At 41.2% G+C, this 27,376-nt stretch overlaps 2 protein-coding genes across 11 annotated transcripts in view; both read right to left on the bottom strand.

Moving 5' to 3' along the window:
• On the bottom strand, nucleotides 1-8,961 carry LOC137191598 (FXYD domain-containing ion transport regulator 6-like). Of its 10 annotated transcripts, XM_067601822.1 has the most exons (12): nucleotides 8,702-8,955; nucleotides 7,578-7,661; nucleotides 6,157-6,225; nucleotides 5,821-5,878; nucleotides 5,646-5,672; nucleotides 3,896-3,919; nucleotides 3,646-3,669; nucleotides 2,060-2,134; nucleotides 691-727; nucleotides 478-515; nucleotides 349-382; nucleotides 1-243 (listed from the first exon to the last, which is right to left on the bottom strand). In XM_067601822.1, the coding sequence occupies exons 4-11, from the start codon at nucleotides 5,870-5,872 to the stop codon at nucleotides 378-380; spliced, it is 282 nt and encodes a 93-aa protein (XP_067457923.1). In that variant the 5' UTR covers nucleotides 5,873-5,878; nucleotides 6,157-6,225; nucleotides 7,578-7,661; nucleotides 8,702-8,955; the 3' UTR covers nucleotides 1-243; nucleotides 349-377. The 10 variants fall into 10 exon arrangements, with proteins under 10 accessions (XP_067457923.1, XP_067457928.1, XP_067457922.1 ...); XM_067601827.1 differs by lacking the exon at nucleotides 5,646-5,672; XM_067601821.1 differs by lacking the exon at nucleotides 7,578-7,661 and having other exon boundaries at nucleotides 8,702-8,954.
• An 804-nt stretch (nucleotides 8,962-9,765) lies between these two features.
• LOC137190674 (IgGFc-binding protein) overlaps nucleotides 9,766-27,376 on the bottom strand; it is a 35,299-nt gene continuing 17,688 nt past the window's right edge. Inside the window, exons 25-49 of the mRNA XM_067600198.1 lie at nucleotides 27,130-27,329; nucleotides 26,606-26,983; nucleotides 26,202-26,473; nucleotides 24,845-24,867; nucleotides 21,917-23,158; nucleotides 21,422-21,768; nucleotides 20,650-21,229; nucleotides 19,965-20,560; nucleotides 19,266-19,833; nucleotides 18,753-19,018; nucleotides 18,278-18,619; nucleotides 17,532-18,105; nucleotides 17,199-17,398; nucleotides 16,711-16,852; nucleotides 16,290-16,618; nucleotides 15,567-16,146; nucleotides 14,862-15,460; nucleotides 13,907-14,474; nucleotides 13,192-13,790; nucleotides 12,512-13,079; nucleotides 12,217-12,416; nucleotides 11,646-12,026; nucleotides 11,224-11,510; nucleotides 10,301-10,348; nucleotides 9,766-10,205 (exon numbers count right to left, since the gene is read on the bottom strand). Coding sequence (XP_067456299.1) covers nucleotides 10,339-10,348; nucleotides 11,224-11,510; nucleotides 11,646-12,026; nucleotides 12,217-12,416; nucleotides 12,512-13,079; nucleotides 13,192-13,790; nucleotides 13,907-14,474; nucleotides 14,862-15,460; nucleotides 15,567-16,146; nucleotides 16,290-16,618; nucleotides 16,711-16,852; nucleotides 17,199-17,398; nucleotides 17,532-18,105; nucleotides 18,278-18,619; nucleotides 18,753-19,018; nucleotides 19,266-19,833; nucleotides 19,965-20,560; nucleotides 20,650-21,229; nucleotides 21,422-21,768; nucleotides 21,917-23,158; nucleotides 24,845-24,867; nucleotides 26,202-26,473; nucleotides 26,606-26,983; nucleotides 27,130-27,329 — 9,851 coding nt within the window. The 3' untranslated portion in view covers nucleotides 9,766-10,205; nucleotides 10,301-10,338. The remainder of the gene's footprint in view (nucleotides 10,206-10,300; nucleotides 10,349-11,223; nucleotides 11,511-11,645; nucleotides 12,027-12,216; nucleotides 12,417-12,511; nucleotides 13,080-13,191; nucleotides 13,791-13,906; nucleotides 14,475-14,861; nucleotides 15,461-15,566; nucleotides 16,147-16,289; nucleotides 16,619-16,710; nucleotides 16,853-17,198; nucleotides 17,399-17,531; nucleotides 18,106-18,277; nucleotides 18,620-18,752; nucleotides 19,019-19,265; nucleotides 19,834-19,964; nucleotides 20,561-20,649; nucleotides 21,230-21,421; nucleotides 21,769-21,916; nucleotides 23,159-24,844; nucleotides 24,868-26,201; nucleotides 26,474-26,605; nucleotides 26,984-27,129; nucleotides 27,330-27,376) is intronic.

Raw genomic sequence — 27,376 nt, forward strand, 5'->3', positions numbered from 1 at the left:
GATTTTCACGTGTTTTTATTATTGTGCATCAATCTGACAGTCAAAAAAATATAAATTTCAACCACACTATTTCTATCATATAAAGGTGGCAGATTATGTAACAGTTATTGATGATAAAAACATTAAAAAAAGGGGAAAAAAGGAGCACAGTAACATTTTGAGTTTGAAGGAAGCTTCATGAAGAGATTGTCCTCAGCTCTGATCAAGGTATTTGCTGCCACCTAATGGCAACAGTCAGTAATACTGTGGAAAAGAGGGTTGAGAGACTATTTGTTTATTTGCTCTGAAACAATTTCCGTCAGCATCTTATCATCAGCAAAAGATTAACAGATATTTCAAGGTACTTACTGGAAATCCACTGCTCCTTGTCTCTGGATCTAAGCTGTGGAAAAAGATTCAGATTGCTGTTTTGTAAAATTTTGATAGACATTAAACATTCCTATTTATCATCATTTTTGAAGAAAGAAAAATATTTACCCTTTGGAGCACCTGATTCCACATCAGGACCCTTGGACCTGGAGACAATTAACAGTAAAATAATGAGACACTTTTTGCAATTTTACTATTACATGCACAATTAAAAGTGCCTGTACAGCAAAGTGTGTAAAACCTGGACACATTTTCTTTATTTTACATACCAAAATTCTTTTCAGATGAACCGTTTTACAGATAAGGATTATCTTGACTTACCTCGACTTATCACTCTTCGAACAGGTACATTTTCGGGCTGTTTTTGGAAAAAGAAGACAAAAGTTATATGGGCCTAAAATTGGCACTACTTAAGGGACTCATAAAATTTAATAAAAGGATGTATGCAGCTGTAAGGGGCAGCGATGTACTCCTAACCTCCCCTGTAGCACTTACAGAGTAAACAGTAACATACTTCTGCCACTGGATGTTTTGACTAAGAACTTGCTAGAATAGTTGGTATAGCCTGCAAAACAGCAGAGTAATCCCAGACCAGGAAAGTGACCCACATACCCTCAGTGCTAAGAATAAAGCTGTGAGCATCTAGAAAGTTAACACTAATCCTTTATTCACTCGCTTTGACACTGGGAGGCGCCAAAGGATGCCTTTTGGCCGCCAAGGAGTCTTTTTGTATTCCACATGCAGTATTTTAAAGGCCAAATGATAAGCTTCCAGGCTCTGCTTGCTTTTATGTTCCATTTTATGCAGTGCTTTTATGACTTTTCCCTTTTTCTCTTTTATTATCTTTTTCATTCATGCTAATATACACTGTAGGTTTTTTATGTTGACTTCATGGTGTCTTAGCAAGCTAAAGATTTAATGATTTTGCTATTGCATAAACCCCAAATAACAAATACAACAATGAATATTCAAATACAAAAACTACTGTATTTGTGAAATATAAACCTGAGTTAACCAGCAACAAAATGCCTCTTTCCCACAGAGATGTAAGCAGATGTCAATAAGCATAACTGCTAGAAAACATGAATAACTTTGATTAAACTGTTGTCTGCTGTAAATCTGTGTATTATAAATCAATTGTAATCCAATTTATGAGAGATAGTAGGCTCTGTTCCTTTCAATTCTGGCAATGTGACAAGCCTTCGGGTTTACATTTATTGTGCCTTTAAAAGCCAATTAATTAATTCAATTATAATTTCACCAGCCCGTTTATCAGAGTGCAGTTAGGAATCCACTCTATTCTTGATTAAGCGAAACAGAGAGAAAGTGTGGCAGGATGTGTTGGTCCCAATGAATTATTAATTGGTTGGTTTTGGTTACAGAGCTGGGCTAGTACTGGCAGTAACAGCATGTGCTGGCAGGTAGGAGGAGGAAGCTTTGGAAGGACTGTGAGTGAAGAAAAGGGATAAGGTATAAAGGGCAAATTGCTGTGAAAGACAGAGCATGAGCGTTTTGCGTGCTAAGATTGTGCAAGAAACATCAGTGTGCCTCCCTTCAAGTCAAACAGAAACCTGTTTGTTTTGCACCACCTTATGAATTTGGATCACTGTGTGGTTATCTTGCACATATAAGGATCAAAGTGTGGTGACACTGACACTCGGCTGTGTGCTTAAGGTGGTCAAACACTTACTGACAATGAGGGCGATGCCCAAGAGGAACAGTACCACTGCGAAAACTAGGCCACCGATTCTCAGAGATTCGTAATCTGAAATGAAAAAGAAATTACATATTTATATTGCTTGCAGAAGTGCATAATAAATTATGAACTTACAGACTAAACCTGTGTCAAAATCTATCACACAAAGTTCTCAGTTACAAAATATTTTAAATTCAAAAGCCCTCAGGGCCCTTTTGTGATGCCTTTAACCACACTTAGATTCAAAAGCAACATTGCAGAAATATTCTACAGCCCCCTAATGGTCATGTTGGGAGGCCAAAAATTCCTGTGAGCTGCAGTCACCAAAACTGTAAACACCATTTTTTCTGTGTAGATAGCTTTCCCAATAAGGCTGGAAACATGGTGCAGAAGAAATCTGACTTGTAAAATTGTTGAGAATCACAAAAAGGAAGTAAATGTCTGAATGCAGGCAGCAATCAGTGTGGGGCAACATCTGTCTGTTTTATATCTGGTGAGTTATTATGAGCAGGTAATCCTATAGCTTTCCAACTTTAATACTATCTGAGAAAAGTTAAGTAGAGTAGGTAGAGTCACAGTTTTGTTTATGTGGATTTAACAAGTGTTATGTAGCCTAATGAATCAGCGAAATGCCAACTACCTGCAGCCATTAGCATGGCCACAGCAAAGGAACATGAATATTTTTTTCTGAATTAATCAAATAAAGGTCATGTTTTAAAACGAGTTATGGAGAACTTATATGGGTGGAAAATGTTTTTTTTCTTTCTTAGTGCTTTCTTCTACCGTACATCCACCCCTTAAAATGAAACACTGTCTATTTGAGACCCCTTGTCACAGGTTATGGCCTTGGTGTGGAGATGAGTTGCTTTATATCAACTAATAAGTGACTTTTAACTCTCAGGTTGTTTAATTAAAAAAAGCGGTATTATTTTTGTCTTCATTAGATGGCGACAGTGGAGAGATGTCAGGAAATGAGGAACAGAGAGATACAAACAAGTTCCCCAGACAGATTTTACCCAGTTACGCTGCTGTCCACAGTTGCATCCAAGGTTGCTTAATTTGAAGGATTTTTAGAGGCCTGAAGAGATGAAAGCCACCAGTATTTCACAAGAAAAAGGAAAACATTTGAGGAAAGTCAGACAAAAATAAACATAATTTTGAGTAACAGAAATGTTTCTTTTTCTTTATCCCTGTAAATATCTTAGATTTAGACATCCAGGTTGAGAACCATTGCTGATGGGGCATTGATGATGGTTGGAATGGTACAATACGGGAAAAGAGAAAGAAATTGAAGTATAAAAAGTCCACAACTGCTGGTAGGTACTCATAAAATATCACTGCAGATGTTGAGTCATTCTATGCCATTTGGTGCATTGGACAGACTCAAAAACAGGACTACAGCACAGAGGACAGAATTAGAAGTATTAGCAGTGGGACTCTAGAAGCTGGGTCTTGAGGTGAAAGTTTTCCATCCCTTGTGGAAAAAACAAGTGGAAAAAGCAAACTCAACTCGACCTTCCAGATGTTTCCTGTAGCGGGTCGGCCATTAAAAAGACAACGTTCATCTGCTCAAAACTCACCGTAATGAAAAGCACTGTCGTAGTCTGGTAGGAGAGAACAGAGACAGGCCACAAATGAGAAGCAGATTTACTCACTGACACACTTCAGAGAGTACTCGTGAGATGACAGCTATTCAGCAGCTTTAGGGCCAGAGTCACTCATCTAGTCATTAGCCAGTTTGGTTTCAACACCAATTTATATGCAAGCTAAAATGAGTATGCAGCTTATCTTAATTGGACTTTTCTAAGCTTCTGTTCAAATAATACCCACCTTTGTCATCATCTGCTGCTGAAGCTGTGGAGAAAAATGAGCAAAATCATTAGTCTTTATGAGACAGTCACCTGGTGGTGTAAATGCAAGTCAGCAAATGGCTACATTGATGGTAGTGAGGCAAATCAACTCTCAAGAGAGGGCACTCTACCCTCAAAGCCTAACTTGTACTTATGTGAAAGTGTATGTACTGTGTTAGAATAATCTCATAAGGAGTAATACCTTATGAATAATGAATTTGCTACAAAAGTTTCTCACACTCTTGCTGTGTGTTTGTCAAGAAAGGGGAAAATACATGTGCCGCTTGCTTCTTCCATTCCCAAAAGATTAAAATCCATCAACTAAGACATCAGAAAGTCTTCAGAAAAGTTATTGTAATACAAATGTGCATGCAAACTGTATGATTCCACTCTCCATACCTTTGTTTGCCTAAAACATATTCAGTTTATTGCTCTGATCTGTGGTAATCTGCGTCATGTCAGTGACGTGGGAAAGTAGAGACCCCTCTCTGCTCTGTCACGTCTCTCTGTTCCCACGTGGAAAAACATGTTGGCTCTTATCATGTTATGCTCACGTCTTTGAAAACAACATATTGTATTGTTTTTGGTAACAAGCCGCTAACTCAACCGCTATTTCTCCCTGATGTCAAGTGACATCAAGAAAACAACCAGAATATTTAATTTAAGAGACAACTTGACTTGGTATGATCATAAAGAGACAAAGCAGACATTGTTTATATGACCACCGGTGTTTGGCGTAACCATGGAGTCGCAAACTGCAAGGTTTCATAAACACTTTTCTACTTGTGCATCATTAATAAGTTATTTTTACAGCTCTCATTAAAACATTCAACAGGCTGTGAACAGCGTTTTAAATGTCAGCCAAGACTGGTATTTCTGTTTATGTGCAGCCTTTGACAGCTGGTTGTTGAATGCAGTAAAATGGTAACCTATGAAGTCATTTCCATAGACATAAAGTGTAAGTAGACATGAAGTGTAGGTTTGCTTATTCCAATTTATTCCAACATCTCATCAACCTACACTTGGCTGTTAAAAGCTGAGAGATTTTTCTGACACCCAGTTAAAGAATCCTGTCATTGATGGACACTTTGAACTCTTACAGATGAGTATGATACAGTTGAAACCCTGAACTCGATAATATTTTATACAGTCAGTTGCATCCCGGTTAAGTAAGTATTAGAGCGGTGGAGTTTACTTTGATCTCAATAGCAGCCAGTAAATATTAATGTTAGTCTCTTCTATGATGCAAAAAACATCTCGGTAAAATATTGGTGCTGACAAGCAAGAAATAAAGTCTGACTTAAACAGACCTAAGAGTCAGAGAAGATAAAAAAACTTAGTGCCGGCAAATCTGCTTAACATCAAGCTCAACTGATGGCATGCAGGGTGCTCAGAGAAAAGAACCAAGGACCAAGAACTGTAATAACAATGGAAAACTTTGCAGCAGCCTCAAGAAATGATTACTCAAACTGCAGTGTAAGGAAACATCTACACTATTTTGATATGTCATTTTCTCACGGCAAAATACTGACATAAAATGATATAAATGGAAAATATTAAAATGTAAATTATGCTGAAAACAGTACCTCTGCGTGGCTAACAGTAAGACAAGGCATTTTAAACACATTTGACTATAAAGAGCGCATGGCAGGCAACAATACCAAATAAATGAGCAGCGTAAATCAAATGTCCATGCACTGCCAGTGACCACTCTAATGCAGGAAACTTACCTAACATTTCCCTGCCAAATGCTGATCCTGTTATACAGACACATCAGCTTGTTTAGCATGGAGGAGCTTAGAACAAACCCAAACTAAAGCAGCTGTGGAACTACACATTCAATTTGAATAAAAAAGGAAGGGGGGCAGTGTAAAGCTACTGAATGTTTAGTGACAAGATGCTCACCGAGTGCAGGAGCCAGCCAGGAGCTGAATGCCACCAACACCACAAGATCCATTTGTACCTGTGGATAAGAAACAAACAGGCACAAATATTAAGAGCATAATAGTAATAAATGTCCTCATCTGATCATGTAGAAGTGATGTGCTCATATTTTGAGTCATTGTTGTTGCATGAGGGGAATACACTGGACAGGAAGTTGAGGCTTTTTTTTTTTTTTTTAAATGTGATTTCCAGATAAACTTTGTAATTTACTCACTCCCTCCAGACTAAAATAACTCGGAAACTTTAACTGCCCTGCTAACAGAGAGGGGCTTGTTTTCCAAGTCTTCAGCAACTCACCTCTAATACCTCACAGAACGACGAAACAGCCAGCCCAGAAAATGTTTAGGGTGCTTAGTTTTTTGTTTCCTAAAAGAGATCAGAAATGGGAGAACATGCTTTATTTATCATCTTTCTTATGAGCATTAAACTGCACTTTAAAGTGATATTGTTTAAGGGGTACTGAGAAAGGCTGAGACATCCTGACTGTTGATCCTTTGCATAGGTCAAGCTCCAAAAACACTGGATTCTACATTTCTCACAACTGTCAACTGTTTTGTAAATTAATTAATTCTTGTTTTTTAAGAAGAAAATGCAAAAATTATCTGCTTCCAGCTTCTTAATTGTGAATATTTTCTGGTTTCTTTAGTTATCTGTAAGAGTAAACTGAATATCAGTAATTGACATTTTTCACCATTTTCTGACATTTTAACTATGTAAATGTTCAATCAACAAAATAATATAATCAACAGATTAATCCAGTGGTTCTCAAATGGGGTCAGGGCACCCCCAGGGGTCCTTGAGGAGGTTCCGCAGGATCCCCAGCAAAAAGGGTAATCACTTATTTTCACTATAATTCCATCTATAAGTAACACAATGACAGAATGTATGACTATTTTGGTCGTGGATTAAGAGATAATAAAAATAATACTTAGTTGTAGCCCAGTTGACATCATTGGGTTATATTTTTAAACCTTGGAGTGCTCCATCCAGAGCCACAGAAGATATTATGCAACAGTTTATTTCAGGCTGAGTAGTATTGTACTCCTTGTGATGAGTAAACTGAATTTCATGAGTAAAATTGATGAACTGCTCTTTTAATGTAAATTTGAGAGATTTTTTAAATGCCTTGTATTGTTAGTAGGGACACAAAGCTCCATGTTTGGCTAGACACTACATATAAGTATCACTTAATTTATCAGAATGTGTGTCTTAATAGTATGGCCTCCTGATTTTGGGTAAGAGAAGAGGGTCTATTTCAGGCTCAGCACCTCAGAACATGGGCTTGGCGGTACAAGGCAAGGCTGGTGTTGAGTTGCATTTGATATTTGGTCAGTGGGTTTGGAGTCATTGCTGCACCATCTACTTTACACATGGAGCATGAACTTATGACATGACCCTCTTGGGGCTGTTTTTCTGTCTATATAACATCCATGACATTCTTTGAGATTCTCTTACACCCATATGTTTATATATGTTCCACAACCAGACTCCCACTCATGACTCGATGCAGGAGTTGCAGAAGGCCCACAATTTAAGGACACAGCATGGCCAGAGGGCACACTGGTTGCAGTTTTGTTTGTTTCAAAGGCACTTTATGCCAACAATCCCCAAGAAATGACAACAAAAATGTAATGCAGGTACACACAGCTTTAGCTCCACTTGCAGAAAATATAAAGCCATGGAATAAAATGTTTTGCATTGCAAAGATCAAAGCCTACGTTAGCAGAGCCAAAGTTTCCCTCCTTGGCCCAGAGCTCTGATGAGGATTCATGCATGACTGGAGTGGGGGTGTGAACATGGAGCTGGAGTGGAGAGAAATGAACACTTCAGCCCTGGGAGCAGGATTAACAACAAAGGCCTGCCAATCAGGTTTAATCAAACAAATACAGTGTGAGTTATTCTAACAAGAACCAATCCAATAATCTTGTTTGTTAGCCTTCTGAGTGATGTAGAGGTATATAATGGGGATACAGTGAAGGAGCCAATAGAGCAACACTTTAAAAAATTAATTAGCATGGATTATAATAAAGTGGGATTAACATGGACAGTTTTTAATTACATAAAAAAGAGCTTGCTTATGTACAACCTTATAGACAAGCCCATTATAGGTGTATTCACACATATTATTTCTATATATTGCAAGTAAATACTTCAGATTTCAGTTTATGTCTCCCCCAAACATTTATTTTTACGAGGTTGTAGGTTAATTGAGTCTAAAACTGTTTTTAATTAACACTATAAAGAACAAAGATGGGACATGGACCTATTGATAACTGGAAATTAGCCTAATGTGCATGAGACACACAGCAAAATTCAAATTTGTCGAGACTGAATTGATGCAGACAACAGTGGCCAGTTTTTAAATAGCGACTCCTTTTCTAGTTTGTTGGCTGCAGTGTCGCTGCTGGCAGAGTGAAGTGTGACACTAAACTCCATTGAACTTCTCAGATGGCGTAGCGGGATGTCACCACGCCAGCAAAATATAAATGGAAAATTCTTTCACATACTGATCATACATAAGAAGAAAAAACACGTTACTCGTGTGCATTAAAGTTTGTGAAAGCTGCATGGCCGGATTGATGGCTTAGTGTAGCTCATTAAGTGGTCACGTGTTTACACAGGCATTTAGATGGAAGTTGGGGGTTGGAAGCAGTGTTTGAGAAACCGGCTAAAAAAAAAAAAACAATAATAAAACCTCTGCAAGAGGAAACACAATGGCTTGTAAATGTTAGGCTGCAGGTTTAAGGAGTCTGAACTCACATTTCAAACCGCAGTGTAAAAGTATTCCTGGAAATGCATTCATTTCAGAGGAGCGTTAATGTGGACCATTAAATGAACTTACCGTCTATCAGCCTCCTAGAAACTCCTAGACTTTCTCTCCGCCCAGTGAGCTTTGCTAAAGTTTTCTTTCACTTGTAACTGCAGCTAATAAAGCAAAAGTCTCTCTTATGGCTAGCTAAAAATATGAAAAACACTTGTTAGAAAAGAAGTATTCTGTATTGCATTCTGTAGAGACTCTTCTGTCCTTGGTTGCTTCTCTAAGTTAAGGATGTGTGCTCCACTTTGGTCTTGTGTTAGGATTGAGGGAGGGGGAGAGAGAGAGAAAGAGAGAGGGGGGCGGGGTGCTCAACCACTGAAGTTACTCCCAAAAATTACCCTGGGCTGGCCTGCACACAAGGAGAGCTGTAGTGTAGTGCAACACTGTGTGGGAACATTATTCCCATGCAGTTTGGTGCTAGAATTAAAAGTTTAGTTTATTAAATTTATTTATATCAGGCACCATGTACAAAATACATTAATCTCAAAGAGGAAAGATGCTTTGTACCAGATGTAGCCTCTAGCTTATTTCTGTCTGTAGTCCCTGCAAAACATGATTTCAGAGTGAACGGTAAATCATGCCCCTAAATCTAACACAAGCAGCATCGAACAGTGAGCTTGTTGTACTGTGGTGTAATTTACAGGCTTTGGAGAGTGGCTCAGTGTACTGCAACTGAAAGCATAAACACTGGTGTGCTTTCATAGACAGCACAGTCTGTTAGTGAGATACAGTCACCTCTCAGCTATATGAAAACTGTCTTCCCAAGGTCTCTGCCACACCAAACTGCCAGATTCCCCCATCTGTGATATTCCACTAGCAAATACAGAGCTGAGTGGACAAAGCTTTGTTGGCAGCAGGTCCTCTCTCAATTGTGGTGAAGTCAGAACTATGATATATAGGGTGAGGCACTGTTGTGGTATTAGATAGCTAGAAGACATTTGTGGAATTTTGTTATTGCACTGCTTTCTTTTTGTCTTCTACGCCAGGGACCTTTAGTACAGAAAGCCGAGACGTCACATTTACTCTGGATTCTTTCACCAGCTGTGGTAGATGCAGAAGAAACCACACAGACATTAACCATGTAAGAGTCATGCACTTTTAATTTAAATTGACATACAGAAAGTTCTCTGGAGGTTTTGGCAAAGTAGACAGTAAATTTGCTCAGATGCAAACTTGGGCGCACAGTGTAAAGAAAGGCTAATTATTGGTCAGAACAGTAAGGAGAACACATTTTGTAAAACACACATTTTTTAAACTAAGCCCCTATATTAAGAAGGTATAAGACTTGTGACTGTTCCTCAGTCTCAGCTGAGCTTTGTGGAGGGGAGATCACATAATTCCTTCTCCACTAGATGGAGATGTTGGTCAAGAATGAGCTAGATTTTTCTACTACTCCAATGTGAACAATAGAGGACCAGACCACTAGTTAACCAAAACCATTTCAAGAATTAGGAGGAAGTACAGAGGTATATGAATGAGACTAATGGCTGTAAGCATTCAGCTGAAAGACTTCTCGTTCTTCTTCATCCTGGAAAATGGGGGCAAAAAGCATACATGTAAGTGGCATTGTTTCATTTGCAAGGAAAACAAAGTTCAATGTTTTAGCAGGGAACAAGTTTTTACCCGTACAGATGCTTTCTATCACCACAGAAGCAGCATCTCTACAGGCCACTGAAATGAAAAAAAAAGAAAAAACTGCAGTTAAAGGGCACTGGAGCAAAGTAAAGGCATGTTCTCTCGGGCAGAACAGAGATGAGAAGCAACACTTCGGAACATTGCATTTTTAAAGGCATATGTAAACACTCTGGAGCAACACTGATTCTTAGTGGTATTTTGTTGTGTTGTTTAGAGTCTGGTGATGATAAAACGCCTGCAAAAAGACAACTAGATTGCATGAAGAGTGGAAGGGGGGTGCACAAAACTCAATTCTCTAAGGTACTGACTTAAGGCTTGAACACAGAACTAAAGATGAGGGCTGAAATTAATATTGCACCCAGATGAGTCTTAAGTGTCCTTGGATGACAAGCAGTGATTGGATTGCAAGCTTGGTAGCTTTTGATGGCCATGCCCGTCAGCCTCACCTGCTTTTTAATCAGTAATTACCATAGGGGATTCTCTGGCATTTCTTAATTAAATTGGACCAAATGCAATTAAAAACCACACTCTCATTCCTTTAAAAGGGCTCGGTGGAGTCCTTGTTTAGTTCTTGCTGTTACGAGAATAAGCAGTTGAATGGTCATAGCACTGTCCCATCTCTCGCTGATCTGTACTTGATTATTTCAGTGGTCAAATTAAGTTTGTAGTTTGCATAATAAAGGGCAAGATAGAGTTCAAGATTAAAACTTCTTCCATAAGTAGAATTGAAGGTTAAAAGCGTAGACGAGGAGGCAAAGTTGTTAACATCAGGAGTTGGAGAGCAGTGTGATGAGAGCATGTATATCCCATGGTGAAGAAGAGGACTATAATCATCATGGCACTAAATATTGCAACACTTTTCTTCCTATTACATTCCTACAGATGAAATCCTATACCTTTTAAATACTCACCATCTAGAAAAGTCACCAGCGCTCCAGGAGCCAACAACCACAGACACCTCAGTGGTGGTTTTCCCATCTGCTGTTGTCAAATCATCTTTAGAGTTGTTATTGAAGTTGCCACAGGCACCACACATTTTACCGGACAGGCTGCTGTCAATAATGACAGTGACCTCCTTTGAAATTGAGTAGGTGACCCTCACAGCAGATGCCCTCTCGATGATTACAGACCTATCTGATATTTGGACAGACACTTCACTTGTCGCTTTGCTGGGAAGAGATACTTTCCTGCCGTTTATCTGGATAACATAAATAAGGGGAGAGAAGAGGAAAAACAAAACCCTTTAAGACAAAATAAAAGCAGTGAATTAGACAACTAAAAAAGGTGCCAATCAATTTAATCACCAAAAAGTTCATGTTTTAACACTTCTCACCCAGGTCACATGCTGGCTGTTCACAGTGACGGTGGTGTCCTTGAAGAACACATACACAGTGGCAACAGAGGGAGATGCCCCTTTACTGCAGAGCCTGACGTCTACAACTACACGGAACCACAGCTTAGCCGTCTCATCACACAGAGATGCAACTTCAAATGCTCCGAGAGCTGCTATTGCTCCAGACATGCCATCAAAGGAGGTGAAGTGGGCATCATGGCTGACGCTGCAGTGGCCTCGTTTGACTTGGCAGCCTCTGACCCCCTCTCTTATACCACAAACCTCCCCGCTAGCACAGGACAGCTTTTCACATTTCACCATCCCTGAGGCCTGGCACACACACTTGGATGTACAGTCTTTGTCCACAAGCGCCTCGCCCACCTGGAAACGTAAATTGTGTGCTAAAATCATTTGTCTTCCAGGCAAGTGAATAGAATGTGCTGCATCTCTATTATGTGTAAATGCAATGAAAATAGAAAATATTATCATTTTTATATGCTGATGGTGTTTTTTTCATGACTAATTTTCAATTATAGCTCAGTTACAAAATAAAAACTGAACACAGTTTTACCCTCAGATATCTGTCATTGTACACACAACCACAGCTGTCGAAGGGAACACATTGGATGCCATCAAAAACAAAGCCGTCATCACATTGGCATCCCTCAAAGCAGCTTTCAGAACAGGAAACTGGGTTGATAAAGCTGGCACAGGCCCCACCACAGGTGTCAGCACACACCTCATAGTGACTGTGCTGAGGGCAGGAAGCAGCTACAAGAGAGAGAGACATTTGTAAGACTGTGTATGAGCATACCAAGACAATTCTTCAGCTATAAATCACAAAAATACTGTTGTGTGTAACTTACGGCAGAAGGAGCTGCTCCTCCAGGGCTGAATTTGAACTCCTTCATTCTGGCAGGCCAAAACGTAGGCCTGGATGCTGTTACACAGAGTATCTTTGTCGCCATCCGTAGCACAAACATCAAACACACAATGGGACACATATGCTGCTGGGTCAATTTTACTGTGGCAGGCTTTGAACGGCCCATTAGGTGCACTCATGATGCCGCAGAAATCTGGTTTTCCATACAAAGTGGCCTTGGCCTCCTCACAGGTTGGACACTGGCCTCCACAGCCACCACACACATTCCCTGGCAGGTCTACCACCCACGCCTTCCCAAAGTCATCAACGTTCTTTGTTTGTTTGCCACCAGGAAGTATGTAGTCATCACCGGAATTCTTGTTGTAGTTGCCGCAAAGACCACACATCTTGCCTTGGTATGTTGACGGAACAATCACCTCAACATAGTAGACAGTGTCATAGAGGACTGTCAGTCCAAAGTCTGTCCGGACAATTATGTTGCGACCTTCCTGGGTGACTCTGAGACGGCCATTATCCAGGGAGAGAGGAAGGTTCAGAAGTTCATCATTCACCTGGACGGAAGAGGAAGGAGAACAGAATCATTGTGAGCAATTTTTGTGAGGAAATAAATAAAAATTGAATTGCAACCACAAAAGTATTTTGGTTAAAAATAGCTGAACTCACAATGACTGCCCATGGCTTTCTCTGCTGGATGTAAATGATATAACCATAGACTGTCACTGCAACTGACTTGGTAACAGCCACTTTTCCATTCCCATACTTTTCATTCCCCTGGGTAACAGTGAATGATGTCAGCTGGCCTTTGTCATCATCACAAACCTTGGCTAATACATAGACACAGGTACCCTGGAAATCAAACCTCCGTCCATCAAAGGAGATGTAATGGGGGTCACCGGAGGCCACACACTTGCCTTGCCCCTCAGGGTGGCAGCCTTTCACTCCGTTTACAAGCTTACAGATCTCCCCTGGACGGCACTTGGCCTTTTGGCAGGACACAGCACCGTTATCTCCACAGACGCACCGGGCCACACACTCAGTTTCTGGGTAGAAGATGTCTCCTATCCTGTAGTATTGACCATCGTAGGAGCAGCCACAGTCTTTCACAGGCACGCAGGTACCACCACTCAGCAGGTAGCCTTCGTCACATTCACAAGCTTCTGCGCAGGGCCTTTGACATGTGGTAAGGGGGATTAAGCTGGCACAGGTGGCTGGACAACCCGTGGCACACAGGGTATAATGGCTGTTAGCTGGACACACCATTGCTGTGGGATAGAATGAGAAGAGGGAGAGAGGGACAAGATGAAAGAGATTAAAAATATTACATTTCAAGATGAAAACCAAAATTAGACAAAAAATTTAAACTTATATACAAACTCACGACAGAAGGTATCTGTTCTCCAGGAGTGGATGGTGATTCCCAGGCTCTGACAGGCAGAGACATAGACTCCCACAGCATCACAAACTGATCCGTGGTGACCATGATAATGACAGACATCGTACACACAATCTTTAAGGTAAGAAGCAGGATCTATACGGCTGTGACAATCTCTGAAAGGCCCTGCCTTGTCAGTGATAATACCACAGTACTTCTGGGCCTCGTATACTTTCCTCTGGGACTCTGAACAGGCTTGGCACCATGGCCCCTGGCAGACTGATGAACAGCCTGGTACAACGGCCACCTGCCAGCTCTCCCCCAGCTTGGCTCCATTGGGGGCGGCCTGGCCGTTCCGCATGGTCAAGTCATCTTGGGCTTTTCCATTGTAGTTGCCACACAGACCGCACACCGCTTCTTGGTAGTTGCTGGGCAGAGTAACGCTCACCATGCTACGCCAGTCAAAGGTCACAGTGATACCAGCAACTGTCTTCACTACAGCTGTGAAGCCACTGAGAGACACAACCAGCTCATTATTGTAATCCAGCGGCAGCGAAGCAAGTTGCCCATTGAGCTGAAAAGCAGAAAACGAGAGAGGGAGGAATATTTATAGGAGATTATACATTTAATAATTCTGCGGTCCTTGCTAATCCATTCTAATGTGCAGTTAAATCTTAGTTTAATTAAGTCTGCTTGGATCAAAATTTTAATATGGAATTAAATATATATGCAGAAGAGCATGAGGTATGTCAGAATTAGCACAATGCCATAAGGCATTATCATCCAGTAATTTGAATGAGGCTCAGAGTATCTATCCTGTTTTTATTTTTAATACTGTTACTACATGCAGTGTCCCATTTCTTTTTTCTCCAAAAATCTGCATAAAAACAAGTGTCAGATTACTCTTTCAGTCTCTTATCAAATCACACCTATGCTTCACGTTGTCCATATTTATACTTACCAGGACTTTGTTGGGGTATTCTCTGCTGATGGTGAGGGTGATGTCATATATGGAGAATTTGACCGTCCTTGTGTAGGATACTGCCTTGCTTCCCCGGTGGTCATTCTGCACAGTCACCTTGAATGGCACTAGCCCAGGCTGCTGAGAGCACAGTCCAACCAGCTGATATACACATGTGCCCTGGAAGTCAAACCAGTGCCCATCAAAGGTTCGGTAATGTGGGTCACCTGAGGCTGTGCATATGGCGTGACTTATGGGTCGGCAGGCACGCTCCCCATCCACTACGGTGCACCTCTCTTTGGCAGAGCAGGAAGCCTCACGGCATGTCACCATGCCAAGGGTCGTATCACACTCGCAGAGGCGACCGCAAGCCTCATCAGCCCAGAAGCGCTGTCCTGGCTTGTAGTAGCGGCCCTGATAGGAGCAGCCGCATGTTTTAGCAGGCACACAGACACCAGCGCTGAGGACATAACCCTTATCACACACACAGGTCTCCACACAGGCACCTGTGCAGGTCTGCTTTCTATCAGGAAACGGGCAGGATGGCTGGCATGGACTTGCACAGGCTTCATAGTGGCTATGACGCTGACAGTTCATTGCTGGGTAAAAATAAAATTCACAGTCATTAACCAAAAAATAAAAACTTAAACATTTGATTAAAATCTTTGATTTAAATGAATAAATGAGCTTGTCATAAATACTCACGGCAGCCAAACTTTTTCCTCCAGTCCTTAATTATTACCCCTCCCTCACGACACTGCTCACTGTAGGAGGCCAACGCCTGGCACAGCATCTTCTTGTCTCCCTTATTCAAACACACATCATACACACAGCTGTTCATAAAGGACTGGGGGTCCAATTTTCCATGACATTCCTTGAACACACTGTTGGTCTTGGCTGTAAGGGCCCCACAGAAGGCCTCAGTCTCATAGAGCTTGCGATGGTTATCGTCACAGGTAGGACAGTTTTTCTTACACGTGTCCCAGCAAGGATGGTCCTTGTCCTGTTCAGGTGTTTGCCAGCTCTTGCCCCACTCTATTACTGAGGAGACAGCTTTGCCTTCTGGATTGTAGAGCTCATCACCGGCGTTACCGTTGAAGTTTCCACACAGACCACAGACACTGCTGTAGTAGGTGCTGGGCAGCTTAATGAGCAGGTACACGTACCAGTCGTAGGAAACAATTAGGCCAAAGTTTGTCTTCACTACTGCATTGGAACCAGATTGATACACTGACACCTCACCTTCACCCAGTTGTACAGGTAGATTAAGCAGCTCCCCATTCACCTGAAGGACAAAGATCAGGTCATATATATATATATATATATATATATATATATATATATATATATATATATATATATATATACTGTATGTACATACTGAAATATTATGGATCAAACAGATCAGTTAACAAATTCAAATCTTACCGCAACTCGACCAACTTGGTTCTTGCGGATAGTGATGGTGTAACCATAAACAGACACATCTACCTCCCTGACATAGGAAACGGCTGTGTTTCCCCGGTTATCATTCCTCTCAGTGATTGAGAATGGAACTAGACCATCCAGGTTCCCACAGGTCTTTGAGATTATGTATTTGCAGGTGCCCTGGAAGTCATAGCTGTACCCATCAAATGTTTGGTAGTGAGGGTCCCCCCAAGCCCAACAGATGCCTGTGTAGTCAGGGACGCACACAGCTTCCCCCTTCTCAACACGACACTTCTCCTTGACTCGACATTTGGCATCTTTGCAGGGATCTACAGAGGATAAACAAAGGGGCATTTACTCAATTAATACATTAAGAATAGTTAAAATGAGTTAATACAAATATGCAGTATTTGTGTCTTGCCTATGTTGTAGCAAGCCTGGATTCCTTTCTTGACCATGCACTTGGTGCTTTGGGGGCAGGAGTGCTTTTCACAGGCGAGGCCTGTTGCTGCATTACAGGTACATTTTGTTTTACAGTCTTCCTCATACACCACTTCACCAGCCTGGGGACACAGAGCACAATCATTATACAAGGGAAAAGAATACACAGTAGTAATAACAGGTTAAAAGTGTTCAATGTAATTTCATAGTTATTCCACTTTATCAAGAAACACAAATTTAGATAATCTGCTAATTATGTCTCAAGAGAAATTCTCAGTGCATATATTAAATATCAAACTGGCTAATGTCCACCACTGTGGTGGCGGAAAAAGCAGCTTTATTTCCTTCAGCGAGAATGTTGTTATCAACTATCAGCATTAAAACAAATGACAAAATTTAAATTGTGCAAAAATATCTCTCTCCTCTCTTAATATTATTGTATAATAAATGTTTGGTGTTGAGCTGTACCTTGTAAGTTTTTCCATTATCATAACAGCCACACTCAGTATCCTTTACACATGTCTGCCCATTGTATAAGAAGCCAGTATCACATTCACAGCCCTCCATGCAGCTGGGGGAGCATTGGACTATCTCTGTGAGGCCTTGGCAGGCTGCAGAGCAGGCATCTGCGCATGCCTCATAGTGACTGTTGGCTGGGCATTTCATGGCTGAAATAAATTGTCACAAGACAGGGAAAATACATAAGAAACTGTGCTTAGGTGTAATATATTCAGTATTAATATGACAGACAAGAAGAAGAGGTTGATTCAGAGGAAAAAAGTGAATTTCTCTATCACTTACGGCAGAATGAAGGTGTCCTCCAGTTTTTGACATGTGCCTGTGCCTGGTGACAGTTGAAGGTATAAGCTGCTATGCTGTCACACAGCACCTTTTCATCACCGTTGGAAGCACACACATCAAACACACAGTCATTAAAATATGGCTCTGGGTCCAGTACATTATGGCAGTCTGCAAAAGGACCTTTGGGTTCTTTAACAATACCACAGTGAGTGGACTTTGAAAACACAGCCTTCCGAGCTGGGTCACACTTGGGACAGTTATTCCCTTCACAGCCATTTTCACACACCACATTAGGGATGGTGACCTTCCACGATTTTCCAAACGCATTCTCATTGTTGGTGAGCTGACGGTTGGGCATCTGGAAGTCATCTTTTTGGTTACCGTTGAAGTTACCACACAGGCCACAGACCTTACCACGGTAATTACCAGGTACTGTTACTGTAACATGGTAGACCAGGTCATAAGTGACAAACAGTCCGAAATTTGTCTCAATAACATAATGCATGCCTTCTTGATAGACCTGCACTGCTCCATCATTAAGATTCAGGGGAAGGTAGTTAAACACTCCATTTACCTGAAAGAAAGGCACGGGTCTTGTTAAAAGAAAATAACTACTGCTGACAAGAATGTTCAACACATATTTTTTTTAGCTAGTCATACATCTCATCAGTGACAATTCTGCCACTATATGATACAAACAAAAGATTTCAGTGTATTACAAATATGGAGCTTGTGTCTTTGCTCACCAGGACTCCTAACATGTTGTTCCTCATGATTAGAGTTAAGCCGTAAACCTCCACTGCAACCAGCTTGGTGACAGACACTATATTGTTGGTTGTTATCATATCCCACTTAACATTCTCCACGTTAACAGAGAAGGCCGTCAGGTGTGTACCCTCCAGCCCACAGCTCTTGGAGAGTGTGTAGGTGCAGGAGCCCTGGAAATCAAATAATTTGCCGTCGAATGATTTGTAATGCGGGTCACCAGAGGCATGGCACACACCCTTACCAATAGGGAAACAGTGTCGTTTGCCATTCTCCACTTTACACTTCTCATTAGGGCCACACTTGAACTTCTTACACTCAACCTGAGGAAAACAGTTTGGAAAAGTGTTATAAAAGTCCAACAAATGAATTTCCATACAGCGAGTTCACAATGATCATGTATCAAATTATTATTATTTTATTTTATTTTTATTTTTCCACTTTAGTATCCATTACCTCTTCATCCTGTTTGCACTTGCACTCCTCCTCACACTGTCCATCGGGATAAAAGACTTGGCCAATGCGGTAGTACCGGTCTTTATAGAGGCAGCCGCAGTCTGAGAAGGGAACACAGCGATCTCCACTGAGGATGTACCCCTCATCACAGGAACAGCCCTCCTTACAGTGAGCTTGACAACCTTGAGGAGGGGCCAGACTCTGACAAGTGGCAGGACAGGCAGTTGCACAGATTTCATAGTGGCTGTGGACTTGACATTTCACCGCTGTAGACAAGGGACATTAAAGATGATGTGAATTTTAAGTTGCTTTTTTTCTACTGGAAACATTTTAATTTAGAGTACAGATTTAAAATGAAGGCAGAGATTGCGAAACTTCCTGAAAAGGAAGAAAAACACAATGAAATAACTGAAGAATAATAAGAAACTGTACTAAAACTTTTTACACTGTTATAGTAAACAATACTCACTCTGCCTTTTATGTAATTAAAAAAACAATCTATGCATTTCTCACCACAGAACTGATTGGTTCTCCAGCTGTACACCTTGGCCCCTGCATCCTGACAGGCAGTTGTGTATGCTGTAATAGCCTCACACAGCACATCCTTCCGGCCCTTATACAGGCATACATCATAAACACAGTCTTCAAAGTACTCAGCTGGGTCCACCTTAGCATGGCAGTCACGGAACGGCCCTTTGGGGTCCCTCATCAAACCGCAGAAATCTCCTTTTTCATATTGAACCTTCTGGGTGATGTCACAATCAGGGCACACCCCTTTACAGCCCTCAACACAGCCCGGGATCTCAGCCACTCGCCAGCTGGCACCAAAATCTGCTGGTGAGACGGGTTTGTGACCATTCTTAGGAATCAGGTCATCCTGGGGTTTGCCATTGTAGTTGCCACAAAGGCCACAAACAGCTCCCATGTAGGTGTTGGGCAGTGTTACATACACAGCACTTTTCCAGTCGAAGGAGACTTCGAGGCCAAAGTTTGTGTAGACATTGGCGTACCAGCCATGGCTAAGCGCAAACACCTTTCCTCCGTCCAGGGTGACAGGCATGTTGACCAGCTCATTGTTTACCTAGAGGAGGACACAATTATGATATTTATATACTGAAACTGATTATTCAAAATAGCATACAGTAGAATATGACCAAATGATTCACAGGAAAAATTAATCTGTTTATAAACCAGACATTACGCAGGTCATACCATAATCTGGCCCTTGTGTGTCTTAGTAATGACAATGCTGTAGGAGAACACCTTGAGCTCCACTAGCTTGGTGTAGGAAACCACCTTGCTGCCCCGGTGATCATTCTGCACCAGCACCTCAAAGGGCACTAACTCTGGGTTCGTGGAGCAGAGTGCAGCTAGCTGGTACACACATGTGCCCTGGAAGTCAAACTTCTTCTTGTCAAAGGTCTTATAATGGGGGTCACCTGTGGCTCGGCAGGTGTTGTAGATTACTTGGCACTTTCTAATGCCATCAACCACCTGGCACTGCTGCCCTGCCCCACAGCCTTTATCCTGACACTCCACACGCCTGCTTCCAGCAGTACATTTACACAATCGCCCACAGCCCTGGTCAGCCCAGAATGACTCTCCTGCAGGAATGTATCGACCCTCGTAGGTACAGCCACACTGAGCAGCAGGCACACACTGACCTCCGCTCAAAAGAAAGCCTGCATTACAGGTGCAGGTCTCCACACATGGGCACTTGCATTTGGAAGGAGCATTAGGGTCAGAACAAGTGGCTGGGCAGGCATTGCCACAGAGCTCATAGTGGCTGTTGGCGGGACATTTAGCAGCTTTATGGAGAAGAAAGAGAATAGAGTTTGATAAAAAAAAAAAATATATGTATGTTTATTCAGTGATTAATTTTGCTAACATTACTTACGACATCTTGCCATCCCCCTCCAATCTTGAACCTGGATCCCAGCAGCCTGGCAGGCTTGAGTATAAGCTTCCAACGCTCTGCAGAGGAAATGTCGAAGGCCGCCTCCCATGCATACATCATATTTACAGTTCTCCAGGTATGCTTGGGGGTCTATGGTGGCATGGCATTTGCTGAATGGCCCATTTACTACCAGTGAGATGAGCCCACAAAATGCGTCACCCTCCCACTTCTTCATCAGGCTGTGTTCACATCGCTCACACCCACCCTCACAGTCATCTCTACACACAGCACCTTTTACCAGCCCTGGCACCTTCCAGCTGCTTCCAAATGCCACAACCCCACTTGCCTCAGTGCCTGAGGGTGTGTTGAAATCATCATTGGGGTTGCCGTTGAAGTTGCCGCAGAGACCACAAGTCTTACCAGCATAACTGCTGGACAAAGTCACCACAAGATGGTGTTCCCAGTCGTAATTGACACTCAGACCAAAATCAGCCTTAATAACAACAGAGCGGCCGCTCTGAAACATTATCAGTTTGTTGTTGTTCAAAGTTACTGGCAAACCCCACAGAGTGTTGTCAATCTGAGAAAAAAAGAAAACAAGGAAAGACAGTTATTTAGATATTATATAATATCAAGTCATGCATTTTAATATGTTCATAATTTTACACAAAAGAAACGTTTAAATCACAATGTATTGAAGTTAGGATAATATTTAAAATATGAATGTTTGAAAAAATAACCATCTTTCACCAACAGAAATAAGAAGCCTTACCCTTACACGACCTGTCTCAGATCGAACTACAGTGATGGTGACCCCATACACCTTCACCATGACCAGGGCAACATACGACACCCTGAGGCTTCCTCTGTTCTCATTTTGGGCGAGGACCTCAAAGGCTGGGAGATTATCACCCTTTGCACAGTTTTTGGCAATGACGTAGGTGCAGGTACCCATGAAGTTATAGTATCGCCCGTCAAAGGTACGGTAGTGGGGGTCTCCTATGGCCCAGCAGATACCAGGCTTGTCTTTCTTGGGGACACATGAAGGATACCCGCCATTCATTTCACACACCTCATTGGCACTGCAGGTGATACTACTACATGACAAAGAATCACTGCCTGGAAAACCAGAAATACTGCACCGTTAATTCCCACTTGTCATCCCAGTTGCATTTTGTGTAATGTATAATATTTAATTTAATCAATATGTTATCAACAAAATTGGATTGGGGGATGAGAAAGTCTTGAACTGCTACCTGTACCTTACCTGGCTGTATACATTGTCCTGGGGCACCATAACCATTCATCTGGCTGATTCCTAAACTGTAGAGAGCAAAGACAGAACCAGAGCTGGAAACAATGTGTCTGGTGCTGCTAGTGGTTCGTTCGTAGGACATCAACGCCCAAGAGAAATCTGTCCCTGCAACCTTTTTCCACTGGACATCACGGGGCAAGTTGTTACCATCAATATGCATCCCTGCCGTCACACTGGTCTTTGCCACAATCAGGGCTTTGTTTTTAAAGCCCTCTTGAGCCTCCATAGAATAAGAGGAGCAGAAGCGGTCGGTGGGCAGGATGGTAATCAAGAAAGGGTCATAGAAGTTTCTCCAGTTTAGTCTGACACCATTGAAGAGCATGAGGACCTGGATACCATGATCAGCTTGAATGGACAGTGTATCAGGGTCGTGGTATTTGATCTCCATCATCTGCCCCTTGGTCAAATGATAAATATCTTTACGGTTGGCATTCTGGACAGTGATCTGGGTTTGCTGGGAAGCCTGGAGGTAGACACTGTCATATCTATTCTGAAAGCTCAAGGGAGGCACAATAAAGTTGGATCCCCATTTGTTTACTGGTAGCAGCTGCTCGTAAACATGGTTACATTTAGAGAAGCGCCAGGTGCAAGTGTGACCTGTGAAAACAGCAACAGGGTGCTGGGAGGCAACTCTGGTGCCGGAAAGTTCATGCTTGCTTTGTAGCTGAACACTCTCATAGGGCTGGAGATCTATAACTATTGTGCTGTGACTCCCATAGATACGACCCTCGAACTTGATTATGCCTCGTGGACAAATCTGGACTCTGTTCCTCTCTTTTCCATTTGTTACAGAGAACTCTTTATAGGTACCATAGGGGGATCCTTCAGGTGTAAAGATGAAATATTCTGTTCCCCATTCGGTGGTAGGATATACCACAGAGGTGTCTGCTGTATACAGCTTGCAGTTGAAGGAGGTTACAGTCACATCTGCTGAGGATTCAATGCGCACTGTGTTGGTAGACCTCTTACTGCCATACACCTCAACACTAGTGGGGAGATTTATGGTGACCGCTTCTCCAGCTTTAACAGTTTCCTCTTTCTTGAAGTTTAAGGGAGGCACATGCACTGTCACTTTAGAATCGGCCTGAAGAGTGCTGATGTATAACTGGAAGCGAGGACTATCATAGTTTGCAGCATAATTCTGCATGAACGAAAGGGCAAACTCCCTCCCTGCCCATCCAGCACTAGATGGACCTGACAGATGGGGAAGAGCAAGGAAACAGAAAAACACATGTCAAAAGAAGAGAGAGAGAAAAATCTTTCAAGCTACCTAAAATTAAGTAGTCAGGTATAAAACAGGGGTTCACGAAACTTGTAATAAGAAAATATCATATGTCAAAAAAGCGTTAGGAAATGAATGAGACTATTTGTGCCAGGGTAATCAAAGGATTCACAGACTAACACTACAAAACTTGGCTTGAGATGTGTTGGATCGCATGCACAGCACAAAGAGACAATATGACAGCAAAGAGAAACTGACTGAAAAATATCTTCATTTCAGAGTTAAAAAGCCGGGATGAGTGCTAGTCTATAATGGATGGATTGCTTTTTTCCTTGATAACCATTGTGAGAGATTTAGACTGAGGAATAGTCACTTGACTGCTTCTCAGCAGCACTCAATAAGTCACTTGTGCAGACAATATAATTGTATAATGGAAATATTATCAATATCTCTGCCTTTGCTGTGGAAAGAACATTTTTCTGGGCTCAGTCAGGGCCTGGGGGATTTAGATTACACTCCTGTTTCACCCATTCAGTATAATAGTTCCAACTCAATAGCAGTTGAAGGTAAATGCTATTCCCAACAAAAGCAATTTTCAATTTAGATGGCTATCCTTTATGTGCTGCACTCTCAAATTCTTCACCTGTTTAACATTCTGCTTCATCCACCCAAGCACCTGGTATGGCTGCACAACAATGCTCTCAACTGATGGGGTTGACAATCTGGATAAATTGCTTCAAATTAAGCGATCACTTGGCTACATGTCCTGCTGGGGAATACTGAGCCAAGGTTTGAGGAGAGCAGCTGTGATTGATTAATTGAGCTGAGCCACATTCAGTCAGGTTTAATAGTTGTTAATGGTGGGCATGATTTTTGATAGATATTAATGAAATGAAAGATTATGCTGATTTTAACACAAAAGGTTGAACCAACAAAGCCCACATACTGTGTTTGTTCAATTTAACACTGCTTAAAATACATGGACACATCAAATTGAACTGAAAATGCATAACATTCAAGTGGGTCCTTGACAATTGAAATAATAATAGAAAGTGAATTAAAAAAAATTAAAAATCACAAAATATACTTACAGCTGAGTAGAGCCCCCAAAGCACAAAGCAGCAACAGGGTCCCCATGGCTGAAAAAAGAAATTCTTAATCAACTACAGAACTGTTTATAAATGAGTTTGGGTAGTATTAATACATTAATTTAAACAGACAGTTTAATTGATCTCAGAATGAACAGTGCTTACCTGCTAGGAGGCGTATGATGAATTTTTTACAGTTCTATTCTTATATATACAAATACGAACAAAAACACAACCAATCAAAAACCTTGAAGCCCAACAGGTAGGACTTTGAAAAACAATACCCTTCCTCTAAAACAAATAAGGCAGAACTTGGCAGTGACTTATAGGTCCTGCTGCATGTTGACATAAGTGTGAAGTCCAATACCAACTTTACATGCGAGATGAAACATTTATCTTTTGCTTTTATAACACGCCCAGTTAAATGTACTGTAAATCCTGATATTTATTTCCAAGAATTTACTATGACCGTCTTAAGAATTTGTATGAGTGTAGAAGATCAACATTTGTAAGCGTTTGTAATACTATTTGCTGTTTGCTGTTTCTGTATTTGAGAGAAAACAGTCATACCATCTTTAGAAAACTTTTGTTTCCTGGACATTTCATAGATTCAGTCAAAAAAACACAAATTTGGATATCAGCAATACATTTTTATTACTTTTATTTTACTTTACTTTTATTATTATTATTTATTCAACAGGACACAGTTTTATTTTATTATTATTTTTTTTCCAATGCCATTGGAAATGTTAACTACAGGAAGGTATAAGTCAATTATTTGCCCACATTCAGCTGTATTGTATATTCTGGTGTAACCAAATAACATTATCCATTTTAGAGTGGGCAAGGCAAGAATGTGATAAGACCAAAATCACAACTTATCTCATAAGTTAGAAGTTAACAGACCCACCAACAGTTTAGTTTGATAATAGGGCTGGGTTTTGAGGAATACAAAAAAGTATACTCACATTCCTATATAAATGTGCTGAAAAAAACTGCTGGTGCTAAATAACCATTGCATAGTATAATGGTTTGATAAAATGTGACTTGATACCCTCATTGATACTCAGTGCTTTACTTTCAAAACAAAGTGGTTTGTCATGTGTGTCATTTATCAGTTAGGGATAACCTCAATTTCACATTACTTATTGTGCACTGTATTACTAGCATGCACAAATCTCAATTTCTGCCGATATTTTAATTGTATACTTTAAGCCAGTTCATGCTCGTAAGCAAAGGTGTCTCCCTTGTGAAGCTTACAAAATGGGTGGATAATTCCATGGAACTAATAATCAAACCTTAATAAAACTAACATTTCTGTAAAGTGGCAGCAGTTATGCTAAAGGGTGGTTTCTGTTTGTTTTGTGTGCCACCCAAGTATAACAGTAGATAGAGCAGCATTTATTTGAAAGAGAGAAAGTAAATATAACTTGGCCCTCAAGAGTTTGCATTAGATGTTTATAAAATAGTGATTAAAAAACTCAAATATTTAATTGGTGTTCATTTGGTCAGACTTTCAGCCTGGTTTAGTTGTGCACACACATAGACATTGTGGATTTAGATAAAAGGTGTGCCCTCATTGCTATTTTTTTAGGAACTTGATCAACCAGAGATGACCTTGTTTAAAAAAAAAAAAAAGAAAAAAAAAAAAAGGAGTGTAGGCATAAGAGTGCTGCCAGAATTATGTAAAATTTTCTGAAAAGGGCATGTAATCCATGAATGTTCAAATGAGAGACCATACAACATCTTTAAAATATTTTTTGTATTTACAAAATTCAAACAATACACATTACTCAGGATATTCAATGGTCAGTCATCATCCAGTGAAGCCACTGTGAAAAGAGAAACAAAACTTATTCCTGAATCAATTTCTAAGCATTGACACCGGTTAGTGAATGCACATAATGTTGTAGAGAGTTTCACTTACCAGCCTGGAAAGTCTGGGAGAACCCATGACTTGACTGACTTGTGTGAGTGGAGGTCATTAAGGTTTCCACAGAGACCACACAATTTGCCTGAGTACCAGAGAGGTACCTTGACTGTCACCATGGTAACACCAATCTCCATCTCCAACTCTGACTCCATCCCTGCATCTCTCCTCAAGTTCACTGTGACCTCTGACTTGTCCTGGGTCACACCAGATGACAGGGACATCCCTGATGGCAAAATGTGAGGGAGGGACACAACGCGTCCATTCACCTGTGGGGTGCAACAGAGGATTTTTTTTTTTGATTTTTTTTTTTTTATGAAAAATGATTTGAAAATAAAGAAAGGAAAATTTTCAAAATATGTTTCAGTTTGTATGAGTCAGAATCCTAAATTGAATTTTACCTTCACTGTGCCATCCTGGATCACAACTGATGATCCCTGCAGAAGGATTTGAAACACAGTGACAAGTCTGGAGGTGTCCCCATCACAAGGTCCATGGTAAGAGATCAGGTTGAACCACTGCTCACTGGCCTTGTCACAGAGGGTCATCAGACTATAGGATAACTGGGGCTCTAAGCTCAGCTGCTGGCCACTGAGTGTGGAGACCTGCAGGCTGCCTTTGAGCTCACAAACATCAGGTCTGTCATGACAGTCCCAGGAACCATTCCTCAGAGCACACTGCTGCCAAGGGCTGCAGGCTGTGTTCTCACATATTACCCCACCCAAAGGATGGCACCAGCATCTCTGGGTGCAATCCTCAATATACAGTTGCTCATCCATCTAAGAACAGGAGAAAAAGACTCAGAAATTCTGCAGCTGATTTAAAATACTCAATGTGAGCTCTGATTAAAGATAATGACACCACCATCACTCACTCTTGAGAATGTGTATAACTTTCACTGCTTGTATTAAGCTTGTATATTTACCTTGATATATTTATCATGAAGAACACACCCACACTGACTGAAAGGTACACACTCGCCCCCATCAAACACATTTCCCTTCAGGCACTGGCAGCTGTCAGAACAGTCAGCAGCTGAAGAACCAGGCTGCAGCATGGCAGGGCATGAGTTGGAACCGGAGTCAACACACTCACTTGGGCTGCTGCGGTCAGGACACTGGAGAGCTGGTGGTGTGTAAAAAAAAAAAAAAAAAAAAAAAAAAAAAAAAATG

This window comes from Thunnus thynnus, chromosome 10, assembly GCF_963924715.1.
Source record: "Thunnus thynnus chromosome 10, fThuThy2.1, whole genome shotgun sequence".
NCBI lineage: Eukaryota > Metazoa > Chordata > Actinopteri > Scombriformes > Scombridae > Thunnus > Thunnus thynnus.